The sequence below is a fragment of the Protopterus annectens genome, chromosome 2.part2 (genome assembly GCF_019279795.1).
Source record: "Protopterus annectens isolate FY-2018-M chromosome 2.part2, PAN1.0, whole genome shotgun sequence".
In the NCBI taxonomy this organism is placed as follows: Eukaryota; Metazoa; Chordata; order Ceratodontiformes; family Protopteridae; genus Protopterus; species Protopterus annectens.
The window spans coordinates 354,294,939-354,322,404 of record NC_056730.1 but is presented as its reverse complement, the minus strand read 5'-3'; the positions used below and the strand labels follow the sequence as shown (position 1 = coordinate 354,322,404).

Sequence of the window (27,466 nt, the reverse complement as noted above, 5' to 3'; positions counted from 1 at the left end):
GAGGTGTAGTGCCCAGTAGGATAAAAGCACCCTCATCGAACTAAACAAAAAAACTCTGTGGATAAATAAAGTCTATCAAAGCTAAATTTGAGGTAAATCTAGCCTCCTAGGCCAAGGACAACCACAAGGGGTTCTTTAACTATGTCACAACTTCATAAGCAATACATGATTGTGGGCAGAGCTCATTGTTAGTGAGGCAACCTACAGTGAGCCAGAACATATAGCAAACCTACTGGCAGACAAATTCAACTCTTTACATGCCTGCTCCAGCCTGCCCTCAGGAAAGACCATCAAAAATAACAGGATCTCCATCTATGTGAAGCAGAGTTCTTCCCTAACTCATTTCAACTCATTTTGACTTGGACAAAAGAATTTGGAACCAGAAATTCACACCTTGTTTGTTCCTATGTCTCTAATGGATACATGCTGTGTGAAAATGGTTCATCTCCCATGCCCCTGCTTTTATTACCATGGGTATCAGAACTTGTCAGAGTTTTGGGATGCATGGCTAAGCTTAAAAAGGCCCCATTGGTCATTAGCCTAATACACACATGTAAACTATGTACCTAAGAAATATGTATTCCTTTCATCTAATGGTCTCTTATATTAATGTTGTATTGTTTTGGAGGGGCAACTTGCATTTCTCCTTCTGTCTGTGTGATTAATTATGCCCCTGTTTATGGGAAATAGCTATACTTTTGATTTATCAAACATATTCAAGAATGCCTGCTTAGATATTAGTCAGATGCTTTCTAAGTTTGGTATATATACAGTCCGAACACTGTCCAGTGTTCATTCTCTGTCTCTCTCTCTCTCTTTTATTTTAATCTCAGCATTGTCTATAGTGATCAGTGATCAGACTTTTAACCTCAGTTTTGACAATGGGAACACAACAGTTAAACAGGAATTACATTGTTCATTGCAATTACTGGCTTTATTAGGCAGAACTTTTTTTTAAATGAACTGTCTTTGTGGAGATGACTTTTAAGTAAAATTTTCGTGGCTCTAGAAAAGTTCTTGAAGAGTTTGAGAAATGTGTATGTGCAGTCATTTGTGAATGTTTGCTCTGAATGGTGGAGGAGAAGGGACTAAATTATCAGTTGATGTCTTTATGGGAGAGGGGTTGTACCAGGATGTAGCTATAGGCTGTATCTGTCCGGAATTTAAATTGCTTCCAATATTTCTATGGATTATTAAGTAAAGCTGCTTAAGTTTAAATCAATTCCTTACACCTTCTCCAAACTATCTCTACCTCAGTCACTCCTCTTACCTTGTCTACTGTACGCTGCCCCTAGCCTTACTAATATTCAGTCTACACTACTATCCAAACTTGAATAAACATACAATAAAATAGCCAGATTTGCCACTAACCTCCCTTATAATACCCATCACTGGCTTGTCCTTAAGACACTTCATGGCCTGAATTCTCTCACTAATTACTGCTTTCTCAATTACATATCACTCAGTCAATTCTGAATAATCCCTATTCCTACTCCTGTCTTTCCAACCTAGTATCTTACTACACCCCCCCCCCAAAACCTTCGTACAACTGACAAACACCTCCTTGATATCTACAAACCTAAAAAGAACATCAGAAAGTCCCTTTATAAGTACTCAGTCGCACATGTCTGGAATACACTCCACCTCAATGTAAGAAACATTCCCCAAAAGCACCTGTTTAAACGAGAACTAAAACACTGTCTACAAAAGATTTGGTCCTGCCCATACCAAGCCCCCACATGACAACTATTTCACTTACTCATCTTTACCATCTACTCTATTTTGATCTATCACGTCTTTTCTTTTTTTCTCTCTGTCATGTAATTTCATTTTTTTACCCTCCTGTATTAAAAACACAAAAGTTATTCTAATGCTATGTCTCTTATGTTTTAAATATGGAGTGTTCCTATTATATATTGTAAACTTTAGTGATGGTATTTTCATTGTGTTATAGAATACTGTGCTGTGAACTGTATCTAATATATTTTTTTTTTCAAAACATTTTTATTTTGTTTTTCTATTAGACATGAACAATCAAAATATTTCAAAACATACAATATATACTGCATAAACAACTATTTTCACTGTATACAGTCACCCATGACAAACATTGGCTTTATCAATGAATACTGTCAATATTTATCTAATACATTTTCAGTTTCTGCCATGCTATGCTTTTATGTGTTACATTAGATGTTCTAGAACAAATGGTTTGCATTTCTTTTTTACATACATTTTCTGCTAGTGTAGTAAAATCAGCAAACATAAGATCTTGCTTCTTTTTCCAATTCAATGTAATAATCTTTCTAGCTACAGTTGACCAAAGAACAGGTAACTGTGTTTGGGAATCACAATTGGGATAGGTACATTAGATAATATCAATGAGCTAGTAATTTGACAGTTATCTGACCACAAAGCTTTTATAAAATGTTTAAAATCAGTCCAATAATGTGTGAGAGTTTATTTCATGAACATATGAACTCAGCTGGCTTCGAGAATTTCACCACATCTCCAACATTTAGTTTCTTTACTTTTGGTTCTAAGTTCAATTCTGTGTGGGGTATAAAAACTTCTATGAATAAATTTGCAGGTATATAATTTCCAATATAGTGATGATGAGGTGCTGAGTTTAGTAATTGTTTCTTATTTTCATTTGACAAAAGTTCTCCATTAATTTTTCTAGAGTAATTCCAAAAAGCTGGTTCAAATGTAAGCAATTCATCACATAAGATTTTATATATGGGTGATATGCTCAGTTTGTATTCAATTTTCATCGAATTTCAACATATGAATAATTGTAACAACCTTGGTATAGAATCAGTTTCTAGATTTATTGATACTCTTACTTTACTTTCTATCTTCTTCTTCTTTCGGCTTTTCCCAGTTAGGGGTCACCACAGCGGATCACCTGTCCGCTCATGATTGGCAATGGAGTTTTACGGTGTTGAGTTGCCAGCCCGATGCCCAACCTTCCACAGAAGGCACACACATGCATGCACTCACACCTAGGGCCAATTTAGAGTGTACAATCCACTACAGCATGTCTTTGGGATGTGAGAGGAAACCAGAGCACCCGGAAGAAACTCACGTGACCACAGGAAGGACATGCAGACTACGCACAGAAGGCACCACAGCCGAGGGTTGAACCGGAGAACCTCTTGCTGTGAGGCGGCAATGCTAACGCTGCACCACCGTGGCCGCCTTCACATAAATTGCCATAATGATTGTACACATAACCAATTATCTTGACTAACATTATATCTGGATAGATGAAAGTTTACTGACTGAATGTTCTTTTTATCTATGAATTGGTGCCAGAATTTTAAGTCATTCTGTTTAAGGTTCAACATTTTATTAATATTAAAGGAATCTAAACAATCTGGAATATAGGCTATAGGAAATATAAATAAGAGTGTTTGTTTTAAGCTATAATTATTATTTATTATGTTTTTGAAGATATAAAAGATTTGATTTATGCAATATGAAAAGTGACTAAATCTCTTATTATATAGACAATACTCATGAAGTATCCAGTATATTTGGCTAATTCCAAATTATTCATTAAACTGAGTTTCCACATTTCTATTAGCAGTTATATGTATTTCATGTAGCTGTTTCCAACTAGAATTATATAGAGATGTTATTCAGTTATTCAGTGTAATATTATATTGATAATAACAGATTTGGAGTACAATTCTATGTTAGGAAATCCAATCCCATTACTGTTCCAGGCTCTAACATGCCATTTGTATGCTATTCTTGTTTTTTTGTGGACACCAAAGAAATGTAAGTAATAATGAATCTATTTCTTTAAAGAATTTTTTAGGTGGGGTAAAATCAGTGATTGTGTACAAAATAAGATTTTGGGCAAAATAATATTTTTTATTAATGTAAGCCTGTCTTCCATAGTGAAAAACATGTTGTTCCATTTTTTTAGTTAAATCACTAATTGTTCATAGGTTCATAGTTTAGTACTAAGCTAACTGCCCTTGCCAGCCATTTTAAGCCTAGCCAATTATCCCTTGTGAGACTAAAACCCTGCTCCTTGTGTTTGTAAGGAAAACACCTTAGCCATTAAACCACCCTCCCAACTCCTTTGTATTGTAGCTAATAAATTGGTATAATTTAATTTAACAGTCTCTTTTCAAGTATGTTTTATACTAATCCCTAAATAAACTATTATATAATTTCCCAATTAAATGTATTATACTTTAGTAGAGTTCTATTTATTTTCTTATTAATTATTAATGTTTTGGTTTTATTTTTGTTAAATTTTAGCCCTGAGATTTTCCCAAATTGATTCATAACATTTATAATATATTGTATGGAAATGTCTATATCACTAGACGTTAATAAAATATCGTCAGCAAATAGTTGGATTTTTGGACAGTATTCCTAATTTATGTAAAATCCTTTTATGTTTGTATCTTTCCTAATATGAAGCAACAGGTTCAACCGATAGAGCGAATAATAATGGGGACATTGGGTATCCTTGTCTAGTCCCTTTCTGGATTCTTAATGGGGATGATAAGCATGAACCAATTTTAACATTTGCTTGCGATTTGTTGTATATTTTCAATATTAAGTTAGTAGAATCTGGGGGAAAATTATAACCATCAAAAATTTTATGTAAATATGACCAACTAATGGAGTTGAATGCTTTGTCTATATCCAAACTTATAACAGTTAGTTGCCTCTTGATTTTGTTCCCAATTTCTATTAAATATAATAATTTAATAATATTGTCATGGACGTTCCTATGTAAGATAAAACCTGTTTGGTCATAATGTATTAAATTAGGTAGTATATTCTTTAATATCTTAGCCAAGATGGACATAAAAAGTTTATAACCAATGTTTAATAAGGAAATAGGTATATGGGATGCACATGATTTGGGATCTTTACCTTGTTTCAAAATAGGAGAAATTATTGACTACTTCCAAGGGCAGATTATTAATTCTTGTTTAACCATGGAGAAAGTATTTAATAAGATCTTTATTATGTAATCTGGAAGAATCTTATATATTTCTGGGATTATCCCAATCCTGGGGCTTTATTGTCATTTAGGTTTTTAATTTGTTCTTTCACTTCTGTTAATGTTATTTGTTTATTTAGAATGTTTTGTTGATTTGACAACTTAGTATTTTTATTTTCCTGAAGAAATTTATCTACTATATTGTCTGTCTCTAGAGGTAAAAAGTGTCAATAATTGAACTATAAATGCTTCTAATATACCTCTTAAATCAGTTGTTCTTTTAACTGAGTTACTACTCCTATATTTGATTTCATTAATATGATTTTCTTTACTGATTTGCTTGGATTTGAAAGCCAATTTATGTAAAGTCTAGGGTTTACAGAATAGGATTGTAATTTTAGTTTTTCCTAAGTTTATAGCAACTTTGTGATTTCATATTGCTAAGTATTTTTTGATTTAAGTTTGATATTTCCATATGTACTGCTTTTTCATTTGGTTTTAAATTTAGTTTCAACTTATCTATTTTGATTTGTAGCACTGATAGGTCTTTGTCCCATTCTTTTCTTTTTTGACAGTACCAACCTTTAACTCTGCCATACAGATAAACTTTTAGCGCATCCCATAATATAATGTCTGTTACCTCTCCATTATTGTTGATTTCTACAAATGTATCTATTTCTTTTAGAATCCATTCTCTAAAGCCTTTTATTTTTGTTATATATGCTGGTATTCTTTGTAAAATGATCAAATCATCATTCTTCACAGCCAAACTGAAAAAAGGCATTATGGTCAGAAAGTGGGCATGACACTATTAAGGCATCACTTATTTTTGAATAAAGGCTATTTGAAATGAAAATCTTGTCAATATTTGTTTGTGTGCCAAATCTGAATGAATAGCGTGTATAGTTAAGTAAATTTTGTAATCTTAAATTGTACATGTCTCTGAGATTCATTGAGGCAATAACATTATTTAGTTTCTTAGCTTGTGTTGTTAATTTAACTTTACTGCTTCTAGAAGTATCTTTATCTATTAATAAACAATTGAAATCTCCCGCCAATATAATTTCCCCCTTTGCATATAATGCAATGGTATCCAGATATTTATTTACATATTTAGTTCCTAAGCCAGGGATCCAATAAGAATTTACCTATGTGTAGTATTTCCTATTAATTTCCAGCATTACTAAACTTAACATGCCATTCTTATCAGGAATGAGTTTAATATTTTAGACATTATGTAAGTGTCATTCAACAGTATAAGGTTGCCTCTTCTTTTGGATTTATAACAAGGATCAGCAAGTAGTGTATAACCATTAAAGGATAGTTTCTGTAAATCTTTCTTCAATAAATGAGTTTCTTTCAAAAAAATTATCTGTGCTTTATGCATTTTGATAAACTTAAGCAAACCAGCTGTTTTGATACTGTTATATGAACCACTAACATTTTACGATAAGCATTTATAAAGCGTCATACACTTGAATTATATTTAGAACATCTGTAATACATCTCATATGCAATAGCCTGAAATATCTCCTGGAATTATTTATCATGGATGAATCAAAACGTTTTACTAATGACTTCTGAAACCAATAACTATATACACATACAAACATGGAACATAATGTTCCAAGTTTGGTTAAAAGTTTAACCAAACCACCCACTTTCCCCATCTCACATACCAATTACATCACAATTAGCTTCTGCTTTAATCATATAAAGTATAAGCTTTAAAACACTTTTAAAGTAACCCGATCAAACATGAACTTAGGACGTGCACTATTTAATTGCAGTTGAACCATTTTCAATAGTGCATTTAATCAATCACACTATATTGTAACAATGTGAGGTCAACATCACCATATGAAACCTATCTTGATGTGAGTCTCTAATAAAAACTTCTTATATTAATTATACTTAGTTCTCTTCTGTGTTTATAACCTTAGATATATAATACTAACATATTTCCTGCTTCATACAAGGTTAAAACTCATGAGGTAAAAAAAACACTGTTCTGTTGATAATGTTATAAACAGTTTAAAACTATGATGTTTATACTGACCACTAAATGTATTTATAGTCATTTATCAAATCTGCGTGTGGAGTCCTTTAACAAATCTGAATCGTTTCAATATATCTTGCAGTGCAACTACCATTGAGTGTAATGCATTTTATCAGGTATATTGGCATGACATTATAAAAGATAAGGCTGCTTAGTTATGTATGCAGTAATAATAAAGACCTGTATATAACTAAACTGTATGTTCACTTCACATTCTCCTGATTTATATAACCAGCATCACTATTTTATTTTCATTTAAGAGCATTCTGTCATCATCTTTACTTCCCTCCTTCCTACAATGTTTCTCATAAAACAAAGTTATACATTAGCTTTAGTTTAATGTTTTTAGCTTTAAACTAGACAGATAATCACAATATTAAAATTATTATTATCAAAATATACCTAAAAAGTCACTTGCTGTGCCCCTGTACAAACCCTGACTAACCACCTCACCATTCACTTCACTATCTGGCTACCTATAGAACAAGTCTTAAAACGTCTGAAACATTGACTATCAATGTATTCCAATAATTCCGTAACTTGTATCTGTATGTAACTGTCTAAAATTGCTACTGTTAACTCTTCTGTATCTATCCACATGTGGATCTTTTCTCCCTGTGCCTCCGCTGAAAATGGAGCTGTATCCAGTTGGACTGTCCTGGTTAACAAATGTAAATATATGTAAAACGTAAAAAATAAATAAGTAAGTAATTATTGACTCTAGTTTTTTAGAATGCTTTTTTATAACAGTTCCATACCTTTTAAAGCTTTTGAACCACTATTTCACTTAAAAATCACTTCTTTCCCTTCCAAATGTCATCTGTGGCTTTATTTCTGTGTTTTGAAGCTGTGCGTGGAGTGAAAGGTTGCATGATGTCATCATTCCGTGTTTCCTTGATTTTAGCTTCTCAGACTCATTCCTGTTGCCTTGTGCATGCTTGCACAAATTTAAAACAGTCACAGAAGCTAAAAAAATAAGCTCTTCAATGAGAAATACAAAATATGAAGCTTTTCTTCTCCCGTGAGAAAAAAAAAACGCTCAAGCAGCCTCAAAAGTACAAAATACCAACAGCCCATATTTAACCAGTGTAAAAAAGCCATATGTTCCCTTCAAAACATCAGCTTACACCCATAATGCTTTTTGAAGTTATCTGTTTACATTACACAACTTATATCTGTCAGTCAGCATGAAGACATCTATTACCCTATTATAGTCAGATATGCAGTTAGATAATTAGATGGTCACTGATCATAAAATAAGCATTTCATTCATGTCATTAAGAAACTTAATATTTTTGTTTTAACTGCACCTAATAATAATAAAGACAATTTGATATAGCAGCCCTATATAGTGTGATTTCAAAAGCATATTTAGTATGTACTATAGCATTACCCCACCATTCACACACATGAATATATTTTAAGATATTATTTTGCAATGATATTACTGAATAACTTTGAACCCCCCCCCCCAGTGAGCATATTATTAAGTTAATTAGAACAATCAGATAATACACACACAGAAAAGGAAAAAAAAAGCATAGTTTTACATTTACCTTGTTGATGTTTCCCCGCCAAAATCAAGTAATGAATCTGGCAGTAAAGAATTTTACATTAACAATATCTTATTTATTTGTCCTTTAGTTTTTTATTTGCTCCTTCTTTGACAGTCAATCCATTTTTTTGTTGCATATCTCTTCAGACTTTGTGTAGACCAATCCATATCTTCTATATCAGGTAGTATTTTTTTTTCTTCTTGATAAAATCCGTGACTTCTGGTAATGAGCTGAAGGTCTTCTCACCATCTGGTAGAAATATTTTTATCCTGGCAGAAAAAAGTATTTGAGCTTTGATGTTGGACTTTTTGAGGGATTTTATTAAGGGAACACATTCTTTTCTTCTAGAGATGACAAAAGAGGTGTAATCATTGTCAAAATGAATGCTCCTTTCCTTTATCTTGATAGAGCTTGTCCATGCAGACTTCAGTACCAAATCCTTATCTTGGGAAGACAAAAATCTGACAATGATGGATCTGGGGATAGAAGAAACTGTAGTTGAAGTCGGTTTTGATAAAGACTGGTGGGCTCTTTCAATTCTGAATGAAAGAGATTCTAGCAGATTTAATGCTGTAGGTAACCATTTGTTAAGAAGTTGTATCATATTATTGCTTTCTTCTTTTTCCGGTACTCCATAAATTCTGATATTATTTCTCCTTGACCTACTTTCTAGGTCTTCCAGTTTTTCTAGTGTTTCAAAAGAAAATCATTGTGGCTCTCACACTCTGTCAATCTGCCATCCAGATCAGTTACAGTTTTTTCAATAGAAGATATTTGTTCAGAATGTTTTTTTATTACCTCATTTAGAATGTCTAACTGCTTTCTTCAATCCTGTTTTATAATGTCAGTTTTGTTCTCCAGTTTATCCATTTTGAAAGGTAGTTCTTGGATATTTGTCATTATAGCTTGTAACTCCTTTTTCACCACATTCTCCTGATGTGAGTTCTTCGAGTTACTCATACTTGAATCCCTTGTAGAAAACTTCTTGACAGGAAAAAGTAATAAAACCTTCTATTTCGATACTAAATTTTGAAAAATAATAAAAGTCCTATACTTATGTATCTTCTCATAAATATTTGAGTAGTTTTCTTCAAAAATCAACTTAAATTTCCTGTCAGAAAAATATATTATAAGCAGAGCTACAGTTCTGTGTTGCTAGCAGTCTGGCATCTTGGCCAACCCCCCCCCCCCCATTTTATATCTTTATGTTATGTGCTCTGTTGCATGACTATAAATTGTCTGGAGCTTTTCTCCTCAGGTCTCCACGGAAAATGGGCCCTTGGCTCAGTTGGACTAACCTGGTTAACAAATGTCAAATAAGTAAATAAATAAGTTGATTTGGTAGCTGTTCTGAACCATGGTTAATAAATTCAATAATAAATGTAATCTTATCAGAAGAATATATTTACATCTTTAAAGTTGTAAAATGCATCACAGAGCATCTAAAACCCCATATAGGTCCATAGGTTCATAGGATGATACTAGGCTATTGGCCCGGAGGCCCTTATAAACCTAGCCAAGAATTTCACCCATGTTCCCACAAGGTCAGCACCTGTTTTCCCTGTCCAGCAGGGACACAGCTGGGATCCCAGGTGTATATTTTCTGTTTCACATCCAGTCGTCCAGGTTCCTCTTAAAGAGGACTAGTGAGGTACTCTGCTTGACATGGAGTGGAAGTCTATTCCACAGATGAGGGAGTCGTTGGGACATAAATCTGTCCCGTCAACAAGTTCTGTTAATTTCACACATATGTAGGCAACACATATAAAAGCAGACTGGTTGCCATTAATATATGTCTACTTTTCCAGCAACCCCCCTGACCTGCTTTGTATAGTATAAATAGTGAGACATGAAGAGTGATGTTGTTTTTACCAGAAGAACTAAATCAGATCATTTGCGAATAAAGCAGTTGTATAAGCTTAGCCCCATGGTTAAGCGAAGTACAACCTTGACTTTGACTTACGCAGCCTGAGTTTGATTAGCAGCTTGGCACTGGAAGAGCTTGGAATGTGAGAAAAGAGTGACATTTTGCTGGCAGGCTTAACTTGGAGTGGAGATTTTGTGGCTGTCCAGTTGTTAGTTCTGCCACTCCAGGAGTTGGCAGAGGTAATTCTCGACATCTAAGCCATAACTGTGGAATAGTCAAAGATATAACCACCCCAAGCCAAACTTCTGGCAGCCTCTGCTGGGCAATTGTGTGAACGCGTATAGACCTTTGTTAGCCCCTGCAGTGATATGGGTCCCTGTGTCACCACCGAGAGGCAAAAATAGAGACTTAGAAAAAATGTCATTATAGTTGCTTGTTGATACTCATGATACTGATTTTTGTCACCTGATCAGGAAATTAATTGACTCTGGTGGCTGTTGCCTTGGAGGAGCATTAATGGTCATCTGAGCTCTTACCCCAGTAGAGAAATGAATAAGAAGTCATGATAGCAGTTTGACGATCTGTAGACACAGGGGTAGAAGGAGTATATATAGAGAAAACAATATTCCCCAGAAGTATATACATCAGGCTATATCTAGCAGTAAATGTTTTCAGTACTTTTGCTTGTTACAAGTATGCTTGTTAAACATCTCATCCAATACTGACATTGTTACCCATTCAGACATTAGTTTTCTCCTGTATTTTTCATTATCATGAAATTCAATATATCATGTCGTAATGCACAGGTGTCACAAGAATGCCCCAGCCACAGTATCAGATTTCTAAGGGTGACTTGGTATAGTAGACTTAGGACCAATGGTCTTGCTATCCTTCAAAAAATGTAAAATTATTTTGCAGTTCTTACACAGGACTTTGTTACCCCATTGGCAATGACTGTAACCATCAGAAGCAAAGTATCTGTCTTTTTTCCTCACACTTTCCCAGTCAGCAAGCCTTTGACAGTTCTTTGACTGAAAGGTTTGATGAAACCAACTCTTAAACATACATGCTTGTCTTAATATGAATGACAGACATGAGGGAAATATTAGCAACATTTACTTTCCAATCGCCATATGTATGGCATCTGTCTCCCTCATAATTATGTAAAAGATCATCAGCTGCTTATCTTCCTGTTGATAGTTAATGTACGAACCTATAAATTACCACCGTGCAATAGAGGAATGTAGTATATTCAAAAGCTTAAGGCAGTTCTTTCATTTTGCTGTACAGAACACATTGAAGAAGGTACTATTGGTTTGATCCCAAACTGCTTCCATCTGTGTACAAACCTCATGTCTTACAGACACTCAGGTCAGCCAAATCAGCTGATGATTAACAAGTCTGTAGGCTTAATTAGGACCCTTTATCAGGTATATACAGTGAGATATCAAGTTGACATGTTCATGCTATTATTTTCATTCATTCCTACGTAGGTTTTGCATAATTATTTAACATTTGTTTACCGGGAAAGTCTGGCTTGGAATTAAGCCAATTTTCAATGGAGACCCGGGGAGAAACACTCCAAACCCAATTTTTTGAAATGTGGGAGGAAACTGGAGCACCCGGAGGAAACCCACATGAACGCAGGGAGGACATGCAGACTCCACCCAGAAGGCACCCCAACTGAGAATCAAACTGGAGAACCTCTTGCTGTGAGGTGACAATGCTACCGTTGCACTACTGCGCCATTAATAATGCAAATTAACATACTGAATCCCACTGTATTATTATTATTATTATTATTATTATTATTATTATTATTATCATTATTTCTATTCTTTCTTGTTTGCTGTTACTGCAAAGTAATTAACTGTCAGATACCTGTGGTCCTACTAGTGTTTTGTTTATTCAAAGAATTATATCATCACTACTTGTTAGCCAAGCTGAAAAAAATGTGCAAAAGTATGACTCCATAAATAAGTAACTAACCACTGCATATGCTGTGTAAAGAATCTAGTGTTCAAACTAATCATAAAACTCAGCTGCTCCACTGGGTAAATGCAATATATTCCAAAAATTACCATTCTTTGCCACTGTGAGAAGACCTGGTGGTAAGCTTTAACTGTGCCCTTCCAGAGGTTAGGTATTCTGTCATCTTTGACCCTGTTCATAGCCGGCCTTAGGCGCATGTCAACTAGGTGGCCACCTAGGGTGCCACTCTAGCTGGGGCACTTTTCCAGTGTTTATGTTGTTTATTTTTTCATAGTAAAGAAATGGTTTCTTTAAAAATATGTTGAATGAATACAGGAAAAACTGAAAAGTAAGGCAAACGGTGGGAAAAAAGAAGAAAACATAATCTGTATGGTATAGGTAAACCAGGATGGGGGCACTGGGAAGTTTGTGAGGTGGCGCTGTGGGGCCCTTTTGCCTAGGGCACCAGTTGACCAAGACCAGCCCTGATCCTACTTGTCTACTATAGATCCCATCTACTGCACTTGAAAGGAAATGTGAAAAAATATATTTTGAAAAAATGACATATTTCTCTCATGGTCCTTATGTCCATGCAGTCATTTGTTTTATTATGCCTGAAGTAAATGTAGAAGTCCTGAGTGCAATTTAAATGAACCCTCAAAAGGTGGGGTCCTAGTTTTGAGTGCGTAGTAGATGCAGGAATAACATGGTGGACCTGTTTGACTTTTGTAGCATGAAGCGATCAATAAAATGATAAACTGAAAAAAAAAAAAAAGTAACATGAAGTAATGTAAATGTATTTGCAATTACATGTTGGTTTTCTTCTTTTGCTTAGGTCCCGCGGCATAGCAGACGTGTCTGCAAGCCCAACATTTACTCCCAACAAAATCAGCTTGGTGAACAAAAACTGTGAAATTAGTGGAATTCAGTCATTTTGTTTTGATATTAAACTGTGCTTCACTGCCAAATTTAGGCCATCTATAACAACAGCAGAAGTAGGTAAGGAAAATGCTAGAAGAAATATAGAGCTGTACATTGAAATAGAAAGTTTGCTCCTTGTGCAAAATTACGCAACAGATATAAGTTGATGCATTATTCCCTTTTCTGTTACAGTTAATAGCTGCAATGCACATTTCCCTGATTGTTTACTCTCTACCTGTATTTAGTACTGTCCTTTATTAACCATATCCTTAATATTGCTAAAATATATTATTATGTAATAGCAGCTATAGGTGGCATTATATTTCCCTACCATTTGTTTAGTTATTCACCGTGAGTTAAGTGAACCTAGAAAGTTTATTTGTGATGATCTGGTCTCCCATCCTGTTGTTTAAGTGAATGATGATAAAATAATGAACAGTCAAAACTTGCTGGCACTAACTTCCTCCCTCTGTGCAGAACCTGAGTGTCATTTTTAACAGTATGTCCATAGACCTTAGTTATTAACATATTATTTTGCAGAAAACTATTCTTACATAATTTAACATGGTTTCTGTCTTTAATCTGAGCATTATCTTTGAACTGTACCCAAAAAATGTAATAGAAACGAGCAATAAATGAAACAAGATAATTAAAATACTGTTTGAGTCATCAAGCAGTTTTTGTAGCATTTTATAACATGTCTTTTGTAGGCAGAGAAAAAGTTTCCTTATTGTCTTATCACAGAAAACTCTTCTTTCTCTGACAGTTATGTGATGGTGCTGTACTCCTAAGTGTGCTGTCCTTTGGATGAAATATTAAACAGAGTCCTCATCTACCTAAGTTGTTCGTAGCTCATGTGGATGTAAAAGATGCCATGGCACTTATTGCAAAAACAGTACAGGAAGTTCCCTGGTGCCCTGGCCAAATTTCCCCTTGTCGGTATAAATAACATCTGGAGCCTCACTTGAAAAGAAAATACTAACCTAGAAGGACTAACCCTGTCAACAAAGAATTAAAAAAATATATAGTATGTGGCTGGCATAAAAATCCTTATCACTAAGTGTTAATGGAATTCTGAAAAAGAACATGTTCTGCCAACAGAATTAGAAAAATTCTGAACAGTAGCTCCTGACGAATGTTCTATAATCAGTGTTCCTTGTTTTTCTTGTTAGAAAAATAAAACAGTAAAATGAATTAAAAAAACAATTAACATTTCACAGGAAACTAAACTGCAAGGTTGTGAAACCCAGTTATGTAGTTCATAGCAAATGTTCCATGATCAATGTTTCTTATTTTCATTGTTAGGGAAGCCAATAAAAAGAATGAAAAAAAAAATAATGTTTCACAATAAACCAAAATAACAAGGTTGTGAAATGCAGTTACTTAGGTAGAGATCAACTACAACTGGTGAGATACTTTCAGGGGGTTGTAAATGCATTTCTTTAATCCTTTGTGGATGTTTTCTTCATTAGTATGTATAACCTCCAAGAAGAAAATTTGGAAATATTATAATTTTAAACATACTTTCTTCAGAAGTACTTATACTAATTTAATTCTAATGAAGAGAATGTTACTTGTTTTCAATGCGCTAGACAGATGAACAGGCAAGTCCACAGTGAAAGACTACATTCAGTTTTATAAACAAATTGTACATATTTACACCTAATATGGTATGAAAAATAAGTAAAACTGAAACTTCTGTCCCCACCAAGGAGCCTGCATAGTAGAATATCCATTCTAAACTCCATATCATGATTGCAAACATCAAAAAGTTGAATTCAATGCATTTTCAAAATAAGGAAAAAAAATGGTATAAACTTTGAATCCCACATTATTATGAAGGTTAATGGCATCCAAACCCTCTATATAGGCTGTTCTGGCACTCTCTTAAGTCCATCCATCCATGCACAGTCCCTTTTTCCCATTTTTGCACATGGGGTTGAGGTGTCACTTCAACACTGACAATCATCTAGAGTCATGGTTTACACCACAGGGTAGCTAGTAATGGGGGATAATTTCTTGTGAGTGATGTCAATCAATAAGAGTGCATTTCATACTCAGCACAGAGCAGTGGTTGTCGCAATAATTGTACACTACTGTCTAAGAAATGTAAGGCTACTACTTGCAACTGAGCACATTGGCAGCATTTCTGAACATGTGCCCTCGTTAAGCATGCCATTTGCACTCTGCTGAATGACCAGAATACTGCATGGTAAGGATAATGCAGCAGTATTCCCTCCGTCCTCATCAGCATTACTACAGACCTGAGTGGACCAAAAGCAAAGGAATGTCCTAAAAGTGTGCCTGTCCCCCTGTCTACAGCATTTGTCAACAGCAACTAAACTATGTTTACTGGAAGCAGGAGAAGCATTGTTGCTGTTGAGACTCTTATGTTCAGATTTGCTTACAGTAATTGCACAGCCTCTAGCATTAGGTTCCTGTAGGCCAGATCCACACATTCAGAGGCCAGTAGGTAAACAACATATATTTACTATCACTGCACCAAATAGGAGCAGTACAGTATCATGTCCACATCCCACATGCATACTTTATTTTTATTGAATTTGTATTTATGGCTGGGGTAGAGCACTGATCTCCATGGACCTTGTTCAGACACAGCCTGGTAGCGTTCTCCACTGAGCCGAGTCATAAAACACACCAGATTGACTTTGTGACCTTTTATTATGTAACAAACAAGGACAGTAAATAATGATGCCATAATTAATTCATATACAGCATATCAACAGATACCATCAAACCATCACCTCAAGCCCTCCCCCAAATCAACAACCTTGCAAATAAATTCTGGGTCATGAAAGAAAGTTAAACTTAGAAACATTTTGGAATAGCAACAACCATATCCAAATCAAACAAATCAGAACCTGAACATTGTCTAAATCATAGAAATCGGGCTCCAGACTATCATTATCACTGTGCTGAATCACCTGAAAACCAATTTGGCTAGCAGCCTGCTTGATGGTGTGGGTGATAAAATGCCTCGCTCTCTCAATCGCATTAGGCCTTCTAGCACTCTTCCAGTACAGTCTAGGGATGATGGTAGATCAAAAGAAAGCTACTTTCAGATATAGCTGCTGCAAGTGTTCCACATCAGATAAGATTCTAGCCAACAATATCTTCTTAGGAGCTTGATTCAGACCATTTCCCTCAAGGTGAATTATCACAGCTCTGGGCAAGGCTTCTTCCATTGTAATCTTATGCTATATTTCCCAAAATTGAAAAAAAATAACACCCAGGAAAATAAAAGAATGAACTGTTCACCGGTTGCTATTAGAGGAACTTGTGTGACCAGCTGGGTGGGCAAGGCTTGGAAGGATGCTCTCATAAAGGAATGGCCCAAGAGCCAAATCACCTCCTTCCTGCAAAAGAAATAAAAAAATATTGCCTGTTGTGTGACAAAAAGGCATCAGAGACCCACCTTCCTGTTCTTTGAATGACCAACACAGATTGCCTTTCCTTGGCCAAGTATGAGGTATGACCTATCTGAAAGGAATGAAGGAGTAACCTTGTGGGTGAATTCCTTTCCCTACCAAGGCCTACCTGAGAAATGCATTAATCTCTGAAAGGTTAAAAGGCCTGTCAGAGGCCTGCAAGAAAACCAAGCCCGACCTTTTCTCTAAGGGGTAATATTAAATAGTAAACTAACCCAATGCATGGGGCAAGTGATTAGCCCATCGGTCTTGTCCAGGCACACCTGCTGACCTTTACCAACTTGATCAGTCTTGGATTTTTTCTACCAAATCATGACAAACTCCCTGTGGATGACAAGATCCTCCCAACAAAGATAAAGGAAAAGTTCATTGGCCTGGAAAGCACCCCCCCCACACACACACACACACACACACACACACACACACAAAGAGGTGAACAAAGCGGCTATAAAGGCAAACAAGTGAAATTCACTGATGGTCCTGTAAAGACCTTGAATAACAAGGAGAAGCTGTTGTCTCCCAATAGGTTTTCTGGGATCATGAGAAGACCCCTTCATGTTCTCTAGGCCCTTAAGTATCCTCCTCATAACCTGATGTCCTGACACCACCTGAAAGCCCAAAAAATTGCTCCAACCATCCTAAAACTGCCAGGTGTACTCTGAGAGTTTTAGGTAATTCCCTGTTGTGGACCTAGCCACTAAAAATTGTAGCAACAACTGTACTCCTCATGGCCTGGAACCAGGTACCAAACACATGTAGAATGTCTTGAAAACCTGGAGAGATGACAAGTAAGCTTTCGTAATGTTGCTGATCCAAGAATTTACCAAAACCAATAACGCTAGTCTTTTCCAATTAGCCAGACTCCTGGAGGAACAGAAGTTCCCTTTGGATCCAAATGCTTGGCCAAGAGACCAAACCTGACAAACTGAAACAGGGAAAGACTGTCAGCTATAGGATTAAGATGATCATAGACAGGAACACATGAAAATGACAAATTAAACTGTAAACTCAGCAAAACTAAAAGCCCAATGACTGAGTGGACCCACCTGGACCTGTAAGAATGCTTTTTTGAGTGTGAACCACTGCGATGTTATCTGAGTGAAAAATGATACTCTTGTCACATAATCTATCCTTCCATACTAACATTGCCACCCAAATGGGAAACATTTCTAGAAATGTGATGTCCCTCCTCCTCTCCACAGACCAACTTTCTGGACACCTTTCAGTAAACCAACTACCCGTAAAATAACCTCCAATACCAGACCCCACAGCCATATCAATAAAAGCTCAAGTTCAGTAGCTGTGGTCCAAAGGGAATGCTAAAAAGAAACTCTATCAAACTGGCTCAATGAGAATTATCATGGTTTAAAATTCACTTGGGAGTGTAAAAGTAGGAGCATAACATACCTAGATGTTGAATTTTATGTGAATGATCAAGGTAAAGTGCAGCACAAACCATATCGAAAGCCAATGTCAGTTAACAATTTCCTGTACGCATAGAGCATGCATCCTCCACATTTATTAAAGGCATTGCCTTTTGGGGAATTTAAAAGAATTTTTGCTAACTCTTCTCAAAGGCAATTTAGGGAGGTTTTTCTTAGTGAAACCCATGAAACATTAGCCAGCAGGGGGTACTTGGAGGATGCTTTGTGGATGGCCCGAAGGAAAGTGGGTCACACAAAAAGATATGGTTGGAATTCAGGGAGAGAGGAAAAACAAATAGTACAAGAAGAAGAAAGCTTATTTTTGTCACTAAGTTCTCTAATTTTTCTCCATTATTGGAAAGAATTGTAAGGCAGGTATGGAATGTGGTCATTGAAGATACTACGGTAGGCTCCCTGTTTCCAAGACATGTGACTTTTTTGTAAAGTAGGTACAATAATTTAAAGGAACTTGTTAACAAAAATATTCAAAACAACACAGATGGCAAAAGGGTTGGCACATTCAGGTGTGGTAAATGTAAGGTATGTGAGAGGGTTAAAAACATGCATGGCCTGAAAATCAATGGAAAGACATATTTCGCTAGAGAGAGTTATGATTGCAATTCATGTGGGATGATTTATATCATAGGATGCAACTGTAATGATACATCTTGGTACATTGGGCAAACAATTAGAAAGGTTAAGGTGCGTATTTTATAGCACCTATGGGATATATGAAGTAATAACTTGGAAAGTCCAGTGGCAGCTCACTTCATGTTAAAACACAATGGATCTGTGGCAGGGTTATTCTATAGTGTGTTGGCACAACCTGATGTTAACTATGGAAATTTTAGAGGAGAACTTAATAAGTTAGAATGCAGAATGATATTAAACTATGGTACATTGTACCCTAAAGGCATGAATTTAGACTGTAATATGTAATGAATAAGGGAGAATATAAAATGTCATAGTTGTTTTGAAAATGCTTCATAGCTGATTGTGTATAATGTTTATATATAATATGATATAATATATTATAACATGGTATTTAACAAACATGAATGAATGCAATGTGGAATTCAAATGAAAATAATTGTGTTACACTCACATTCGTACTGGTTTAAGTCTATACTCCAAGTTTATCTAGTTGATGCAGTATGCTCCCATTTAAAATGTATTTAAAATGTATTTTTTAAGATATTGTGAATGTTAATTATTTTCTTAAGACAACATTTCTGATAGGTAGGGTTTATGATAAAAGTTGTGCTTATGTATTTATGTATTTATACATTGGTAATGAAGTTATATTGAAGTGTCACTAACCATTTTGCATGTAGAAAATGAATAGGTATTTATAGGAAGTGGTGTCACTTTAAAATAAGGAGCAATTTATGTGTTACTTGATTAAATATTTTTAGGCACTGGTGTATAAAAGGAGATGCATTTTGTATTTGAATTATTCCTTGAAGGCGATAAGCTGAGGTACCAGAATGATGTACGGAGAATAAACAAGACAAATATTTTCCAGCAGTCTAGCATGGTGTTCGTTTCATGGTGATATTAATTTTGTGTTTTTCAAGAGATGGAAAGTAGATTGGCTGTCCACCTGACAGAGCCACAGATCTCTATAGCCCTTGATGAATTTTACCTCCTTATCCAAAGAAATCCAAAGAAGTGTATTGTACCTTGATCAGTTTGGTGTCAGTAAAGTCACTGACTGAACCACCCTCTGGGTGAGATAAGTGACAAATCAATCTGAGCTTACACTCCTGTTTCTTGGGAACCAGAATGGTAGGGGAAATTTTACATAAAATCCATGGAGGGGATGAAAAAGGGGCCAATTATCCTGCCAGCTCATCACTCTTTATCTATTAACCTGGCAGCAAAGTATTTGTGTCCTTTGATGGATGATAAATTGTTAACTAATTTGGAGTCTAACAGGGCTGTGGAGTGGATTGGAAAGCCTATGGAAAAACCTTTAATAAGGGTAGCTGCTACCCTTTGATATAGGTAATCTACTACCAAATAAGATAACTTATCTAGACAAATGGGGAAATAAGCCCAATGTGGCATATTCGGGTCCCTTCCCAAAGACCCTCCACCCATGTCCACGAAAAGGTAGCTTGGCATGAAAGGAAGAGTTGCACTCCTTACCAATCTCTCTGTCTGTCTGAGATGTAGAAAAATTCCACCTGTCCTTAGGCAACAAACCCCACATCTGGAAATAGGATGACCCTTCCCATATCCTGAACACAAGTGGTTTTATTTGCAAGCAGGTCAGACGCATTTTCCCTGATTGAATGCCCAGCAAAATCTTATATATTTTGTATTAGCAGCCCCTCCCTCAATGCCAATAGGCACCTTCTTGTCCATCATGGCACTGAGTCATATGTCAGAGTGCCTAGACTTCCACATGAGGGAACTATGAAGGCCTTTAAGCTTCCTGAATCGCTGATCATAATTCAATCACCTAAACACCATTTCACATGCTGGGCTTCCCTTATGGCTACAAAGTAAGCTAATAAAGGCAGTGCTTGGGTGGGATCTTTCTTAATGATTACACCCATAAATATTACAAAACCCAGAGGCTATGGACCATTACTTTCAACATTGTCTGGTTAAGTAAGGCAATAGAGGCTTAGAGAATCAAACTCTAGGCCACTGTGCCACAGGAAACAGCTCGTTAACAACTCCTTAATCCCCTGCACTAACTGCCAAAACTTTTTCTTATGTAATACTTAATGTTACACTGCTTTATGTATTATATCCCTCCCCTTAAGCTAAATTATTTATTTATACACAGAGTATTTAGTATTCTGTGCTCTAGTATTCTATACTTAGAATATCACATGGCATACATACATGCATATCAAAAATACAATGCAATGAACGATTATCCTGCCCAACTTTAAAATACTCAGCAGCTGTGTAATTCTCTGTGTGCTGTCTTAACATGTCACAAAGTCATTCCATTTATGTAACATTTTTATTAGTGTACCAATTGTAGAAAATTTGCTGTGAGTTGTGCAACAGTCACATTTGCTGGATTATTATTATCCGGTAGAGCTTTATTTTCCATTCTTGTAGTGAAAGTAGTGCTTAATACAATGACAGGATCAGGATGAATGTACATATCAGGAGCAGTCTCCTTGCTTGACAGTTGCAACACTTCTTGACCAGAGCATTCTCCTATTAGCATTGTCTTAGGTGCATCATCATTTACAGATAAAGACAGATCATTGGTTTATAAGTGCCTTCTGTTACATCTGAGCTTTAGACCACTCCTAATCTTCATTAGGCCCTTAGTATGTTTGCTTCATCAGCCATGATTACATTCTCTTGCTCCAAGTGTTTATCAGCTATTTTTCCGGAGTCTCCTTGGGTTTATTTATTTATTCGACATTTGTTGAATGGGATAATTCATAAGAGCTGTTGCCCTTTTTCAGTGGAGGCCTCGGGAGAAAAGCTCCACAATTATCCACCAAAAAATAATAATATTAATAATAAAATTAAAGTAGTGTAATAACTAGAATAGTAAATTTTATTTATTTTATTTATTTATTTAAATTTGTTGACCGGGAGTGTCCGACTGGATGTGGGTCCATTTTCAGCGGAGGCCCGTGGAGAAAAGCTCCATATATTACATATATCCATATATTACAATATAAAAACGTTCAGTCATTTGAGAGGTTATGTAAAAGCATTGGTTTGTACAGGATGGGTTTAAATGAGCAATTAAACGTAGTTAATCTGAGACATTTACGAGATAGTAATATTATCATATCAGAAGCAGAGTTGTTTTGAGAAATTTGTATACAGTGTACAGGTAGTACATGAAGTAGAGTGAGAGCATTTAGTGAGAAGGTACAAATTAAGTGAGTTATATGCAGCTTAAGAAGTGTCAGATGATTTATATTTAGTAGTCAGTAATGAAAAAGTAGGCAGGAGGGCAGTTTTACTATGGTAGTTGAGTAAGGATAATATCAGGGAGGGTGTTTACAGTGGCAAGTCCAGGTGGTAGTTAGAAAGTTTTTGAGAGCAATTTTGATTTGTTGAGGAAGGTTTATACTTCTAATATCCAAAGGAAGATGTTCATCGTGTTACACTGCTGCAGTCATTACACTTGGTTTATCCTGCCGTCAGGCGGTCCCACAGTCGGCCAGAGTTCCCAAGTCTTGGTCAGGCGTCGGTTGTTGTCGCTTCTTCCCTGACGTCAGTGCGCCAGAGGTATATAAGATGCATCTGAAGCCATTTTTTCAGTCTTTCTTGCCGTGCGGTGCTCGAAGCAGAAGCAGTTCGCAAGTGCCGGTCGGCCGACTCCTGAGATTTTTTAAGTCGAATTTCAGATCCGAAGTCTTCAATAAAGCTAAGTACCCCGTTGGGGAAACTTTTTTCTTGCCTCAGACCGATGTCAGAAAAAGTTAATAATTGTATTTCTTGTGGGAAGGAAATACCTAATAAGGACTTCCACTCTTACTGTATTCCATGCCTAGGCCCTGATCACGACGTCACAAGTTGTCGGTTTTGTGCTAGATTTAACAAACGCACTATAAAAAGACATTTTGATTTTGCTTTGCACTACTTTGGCCGAAGGTTCAATTATACTATGCCGTTGGATCAACCGACGACCGCAATACCAAAAAAATGCAAAGACAAGAATAAAGACAGGCATCCGAGGTCCAAAACCGATGATGAAACCTCTTCTAGGCCAGTCGCCGGTTCGCCGGTTCTCAGTGAGGTGCTTTCGCAGCCAATGACACCTGCTACCTCAGAGCCACAGGCCGCCTCCGACTCCCACGTGGAGACAACTAGGCCTCTGGAAACTCAAGGTATTGGGCCTACTGAACCTAATCCCTCAGATGGGTCTGGAGCCGCTAAGCAGGCATCGGCGTCTGCGGGTGTTTTCAGACCTTCACAACTTACCATTAAAGCAACAGCCAAGACAAAAGTACCATTAAAGACAAAGAAGCAAGTACAGCATTCTCCTGGACAGTCCTCCATGCCTAAGAAACAGATGTTTAAAATGGCCGAAGACCTCATTACTCTAATCAGGGGTTCCCATTCCCCTCCTGAGAAAAGGCCTAGGCAGGATACAGTCTATGATTCCTCTGATCAGGTTTCCATTTCCTCTGATTCCTCTTCAGACCAGGGATACTCCCTACCCCCCTATGAGGACTCTGATGCTGAAGAATCTATCCCTTCAGCCACTCCTCCTGAGGATTATTCTTTTGGGGAAACTTTACATACCATGAGGGAGCATTTCCATTGGGAAAGTCAGGATTACTCAGAATCCAAGAAAAGGCTCAGGGATTTCCTTTTATTGCCTCAGCACAGGCCCCTGGCTATTCCGCCTGTGCTAGATATTGTGGATGATGTGTTCTCTGAATCCAGCTTATCTCCTGATTCTTTGCCCCCTGCACCAGCCAAGCCAGATAGGTACTATAGAGTCCCTGACTCTCACAAGTTTCTTTATAAAACCCCTTCTGCTGATCCAGAAACTATTTCCCAGAGTCCAAAAGGGGTTAAGGCTTCCATTTCAAAAAATCCAGTACCCTCTGACAGAGATTCCGGAGCTTTGTATAGATGGGGGAAGAAAGTTTACACTTCTGCAACTTTAGCAGTAAGGGCTTTAAATTGCCAGTTTCACATGCTTAAGTACCAACAATATTTAATGGCTCAGTTAAAACAGAAAATGCTTGCAAGCTCAGAAGCTCGACTGTAATGAAATGCAGGATTTATTATTTATTTCATGCAGTTGAACAGGTGGGAAAACATACTCTGCAATGTGGTTTTGATTCTTTAGAGGCCTCTTGTAGAGCCGCAGTTACAGGTTCTGTGATTCGAAGACATGCTTGGTTCAAAGAACAGAGTTTACCCGATCATGTTAAAGCAAAATTATTGGATGCTCCTTTACAGCATGATACCTTGTTTGGTGTTAAGGCAGAAGAGGTGTTAAAGAAAATGGAGGATAAAGCTAAATCTATGCAAACAGTCAAGGATTTCTTACAGGTACAGCCACCTCGATTTAGCAGAAATTGGCCAACAAAGAATTGGTCCTTTCCAGTGTCAGACAGGCCACAGAGAGGCAGATACAGATGCCCAAGAGGCAGATCTCAACCCCAAGGCTCAAAGAGACAATGGCAGCGGGGCACCTCAACCCCAAAAGGAGGTGAGGACAAGTCTCAACCTTACAAGAAACAGTCCCAATGACTTTCCCCTTCGTACGCCAAGCACTTCCCTTTTGAAAGCCCTCTTAGGGGGAAAACTAGCACTTATTTCTCAAAACTGGCAAACAATCACCCAAGACAAATGAGTTCTGAATATTGTGTCTCAAGGTTACAGGTTCCACTTTCATACTTTACCAAGGCTAAAAGGAATGCCAGACCCGCCACAAAATCAATGGGCAGAGGCACAAAAACAAATTTCAGCCCTCATGGACATGAGAGCTATTCAAAAAGTACCACAACAGGAACAAGGACAAGGATTTTACTCAAGACTCTTCCTGGTCCCCAGAAAGGACAAGGCCTGGAGGCCCATACTAGACCTTTCAATTCTAAATACTTACCTGGATATTTCGAAATTCAAAATGTTGACATTATAGCAGCTTCTACCCATGCTGGGCAAGAAGGCTTAGCTTGTTACTCTGGACCACAAAGAGGCATACCTGCATGTCCCTATCAGACAAAATTGCAGAAGATACCTCAGATTCAAAGCTGGTACAATGCACTACCAATTCTCTGTACTGCCCTTTGGCTTATCTACTATGCCCAGGGTCTTCACAAAGTGCCTGGCACCAGTAATTGCATTTTGCAGACAAAAAGGAATTCAAATATATCTATACCTGAACGACTGCCTCATTCAAGCAGAGGCAAAGGACATTCTTCTACAGCATCTGGCATTTGTAAAAAGGTTGCTAATTTCTCTAGGGTACACAGTAAACGAAAAGAAGTCAAAACTAGTGCCCTCACAACAGATTATATTCCTAGGTGCCAGCTTAAATACAACGGCCCAGATGGCTTACCTCATGCCAGACAAACAAGTTCAACTAACTCAATATTTTCAATTACTGGCAAAAAAGTCCCATCTCCCTGCAAGAAAAATTCTGCAGGCCCTGTGATTCATGGCATCCTGCATACTACTAATACCATATGCCAGACTGCATATGAGGAAATTACAATGATACCTAAAAAGTGTTTGGGCTCAACACTCTCACAGTTTAGAAGCAGTAATACCAATGATTCCCTGCCTACAACAGGAGTTTTGATGGTGGGCACAGGCATGTCACCTAAACAAGGGTCAGCCGTTTACCCTACCCACAGCCAGGAAGACTCTAACAACAGATGCTTCGGATTACGCCTGGGGAGCACACATGGCAGGAAACTGCATTCAGGGCAAGTGGACCACAGACCAGATGCATCTTCACATCAATCAAAAAAGAGATGTTGGCTGTTCAAAATGCCCTAACAGCTTTCAAGGACCTTCTGCATCAAGGACAATTATTATTAAAGACAGACAACACCACAGTAATGTGGTACATAAACAAGCAAGGGGGCACTCATTCTTATCCCCTATGCAGGCAAGCCATGACCTTGTGGAACACAGCTCTAACGTATCAAGTTCACCTGCAAGCACAATTCCTGCCAGGAAAGAAAAATACTCTGGCAGACAATCTAAGCAGAAATATCATGGACCCTCACGAATGGAAATTGAATCCACAAATCTTCAGCATGGTAATGCAAAAATGGGGATGCCCAGACATAGATCTTTTTGCCTCCCCACTGAATTGCCAACTACAAAAATTCTGCACAAGGACTTATCACACACAAGCATGGAAAGTGAATGCTCTCTCGTTCAGCTGGAAAAGCCTAAAAGTTTATGCCTTCCTGCCACTGCCTCTCCTTTCAAAGGTACTCCTAAAAGCCAGACAAGAAAAACCACAGATGATTCTGATTGCTCCAGACTGGCCACGCCAGCACTGGTACCCAATCTTAAAGAACTTAGCTCAAGGCCCACCATGGATTTTGCCTCAAATTCAACACCTTCTGACTCAACAAAACAATCAGATCCTGCAGGATCAGCTCAAAACCCTAAACCTGGCTGCATGGCAGATTCATTAGTCAAACAGGCAACACCTTTCTCTAAAGATGTTATGGATGTCATTTTGGAGGCCAGGAGGCCTAGCACCAGGAAAGCTTACTCAGAAAAATGGAAGAGATTCTGCGCCTGGAACCAGGCTCAAAGCCTTGACCCTCTTGTCCCAAACATTCCTCAGATTTTACAATACTTAACTGAGATGCTGGACAAAGGCCTATCCTTCTCATCAATTAAGATCCACACCTCTGCCATTTCAGCACATTACAACACGGATCCTCCTTTATTCTCTCATCCCTTGCTAAAGCAGTACCTCAGAGGGGCTAAAAACATAAGACCGCCCCGGAGAGCACCAACACCAACTTGGGACCTCAATTTCGTTTTGGAAAAACTGACCCTGCCACCTTTTGAGCCAGCCAATACAGCCGATTTAAAATTTTTATCATGGAAAACAGCTCTGCTCCTGGCAGTAACTTCAGCACGAAGAGTGTCAGAGCTACAGGCATTAATGGCAGTGGAACCTTTTATAATTTTTCATCAGGACAGGTTTTCTTTAAGGACAAACCCTACCTTTATGCCAAAGGTGGTATCTAGTGTGGCTCTTAACCAAACCATCCATTTGCCAACTTTTTATCCAAACCCCAAGAATAAAGGGGAGAAACTTCTGCATTTTTTGGACATACACAGGCAGCTACGCTTCTACTTGGACAAAACAAAAGCTTTCAGGAAAACTGAGCAACTGTTTGTAGAATATGCTGCAGGATCACAGGGCAAGGCTATCTCAAAGCAGACTATATCCAAATGGATAGGACACTGTATTCATTACTGCTACACACAGCATGGAAAATCAGTCTCAAATAACATTAGGCCACATTCCACCAGGGCAACAGCCACTTCAACAGCCTTTCTCAGAGGAGTACCTACCAAGGAAATATTGGAGGCTGCAACTTGGAGTTCAGTGCACACCTTTACCAAGCATTACCACTTGCCTCTTTACTCTAAATCCAGAGCAGGATTTGCCACTGCAGTTCTGCAGGGCCTCATAGCCAATCCTAACTCTTTATAGACCAGCCACCCAACCTTAGCTTTGGGATTCTACCCAAGTGTAATGACTGCAGCAGTGTAACACGATGAACATAGTACAGTTTTGTACCTA

At 37.2% G+C, this 27,466-nt stretch overlaps 1 protein-coding gene across 1 annotated transcript in view; it reads left to right on the top strand.

The window, feature by feature from the left end:
• ITGA2 (integrin subunit alpha 2) overlaps positions 1 to 27,466 on the top strand; it is a 2,089,078-nt gene that overhangs the window by 1,553,863 nt on the left and 507,749 nt on the right. Inside the window, exon 16 of the mRNA XM_044064418.1 lies at positions 13,264 to 13,427. Coding sequence (XP_043920353.1) covers positions 13,264 to 13,427 — 164 coding nt within the window. The remainder of the gene's footprint in view (positions 1 to 13,263; positions 13,428 to 27,466) is intronic.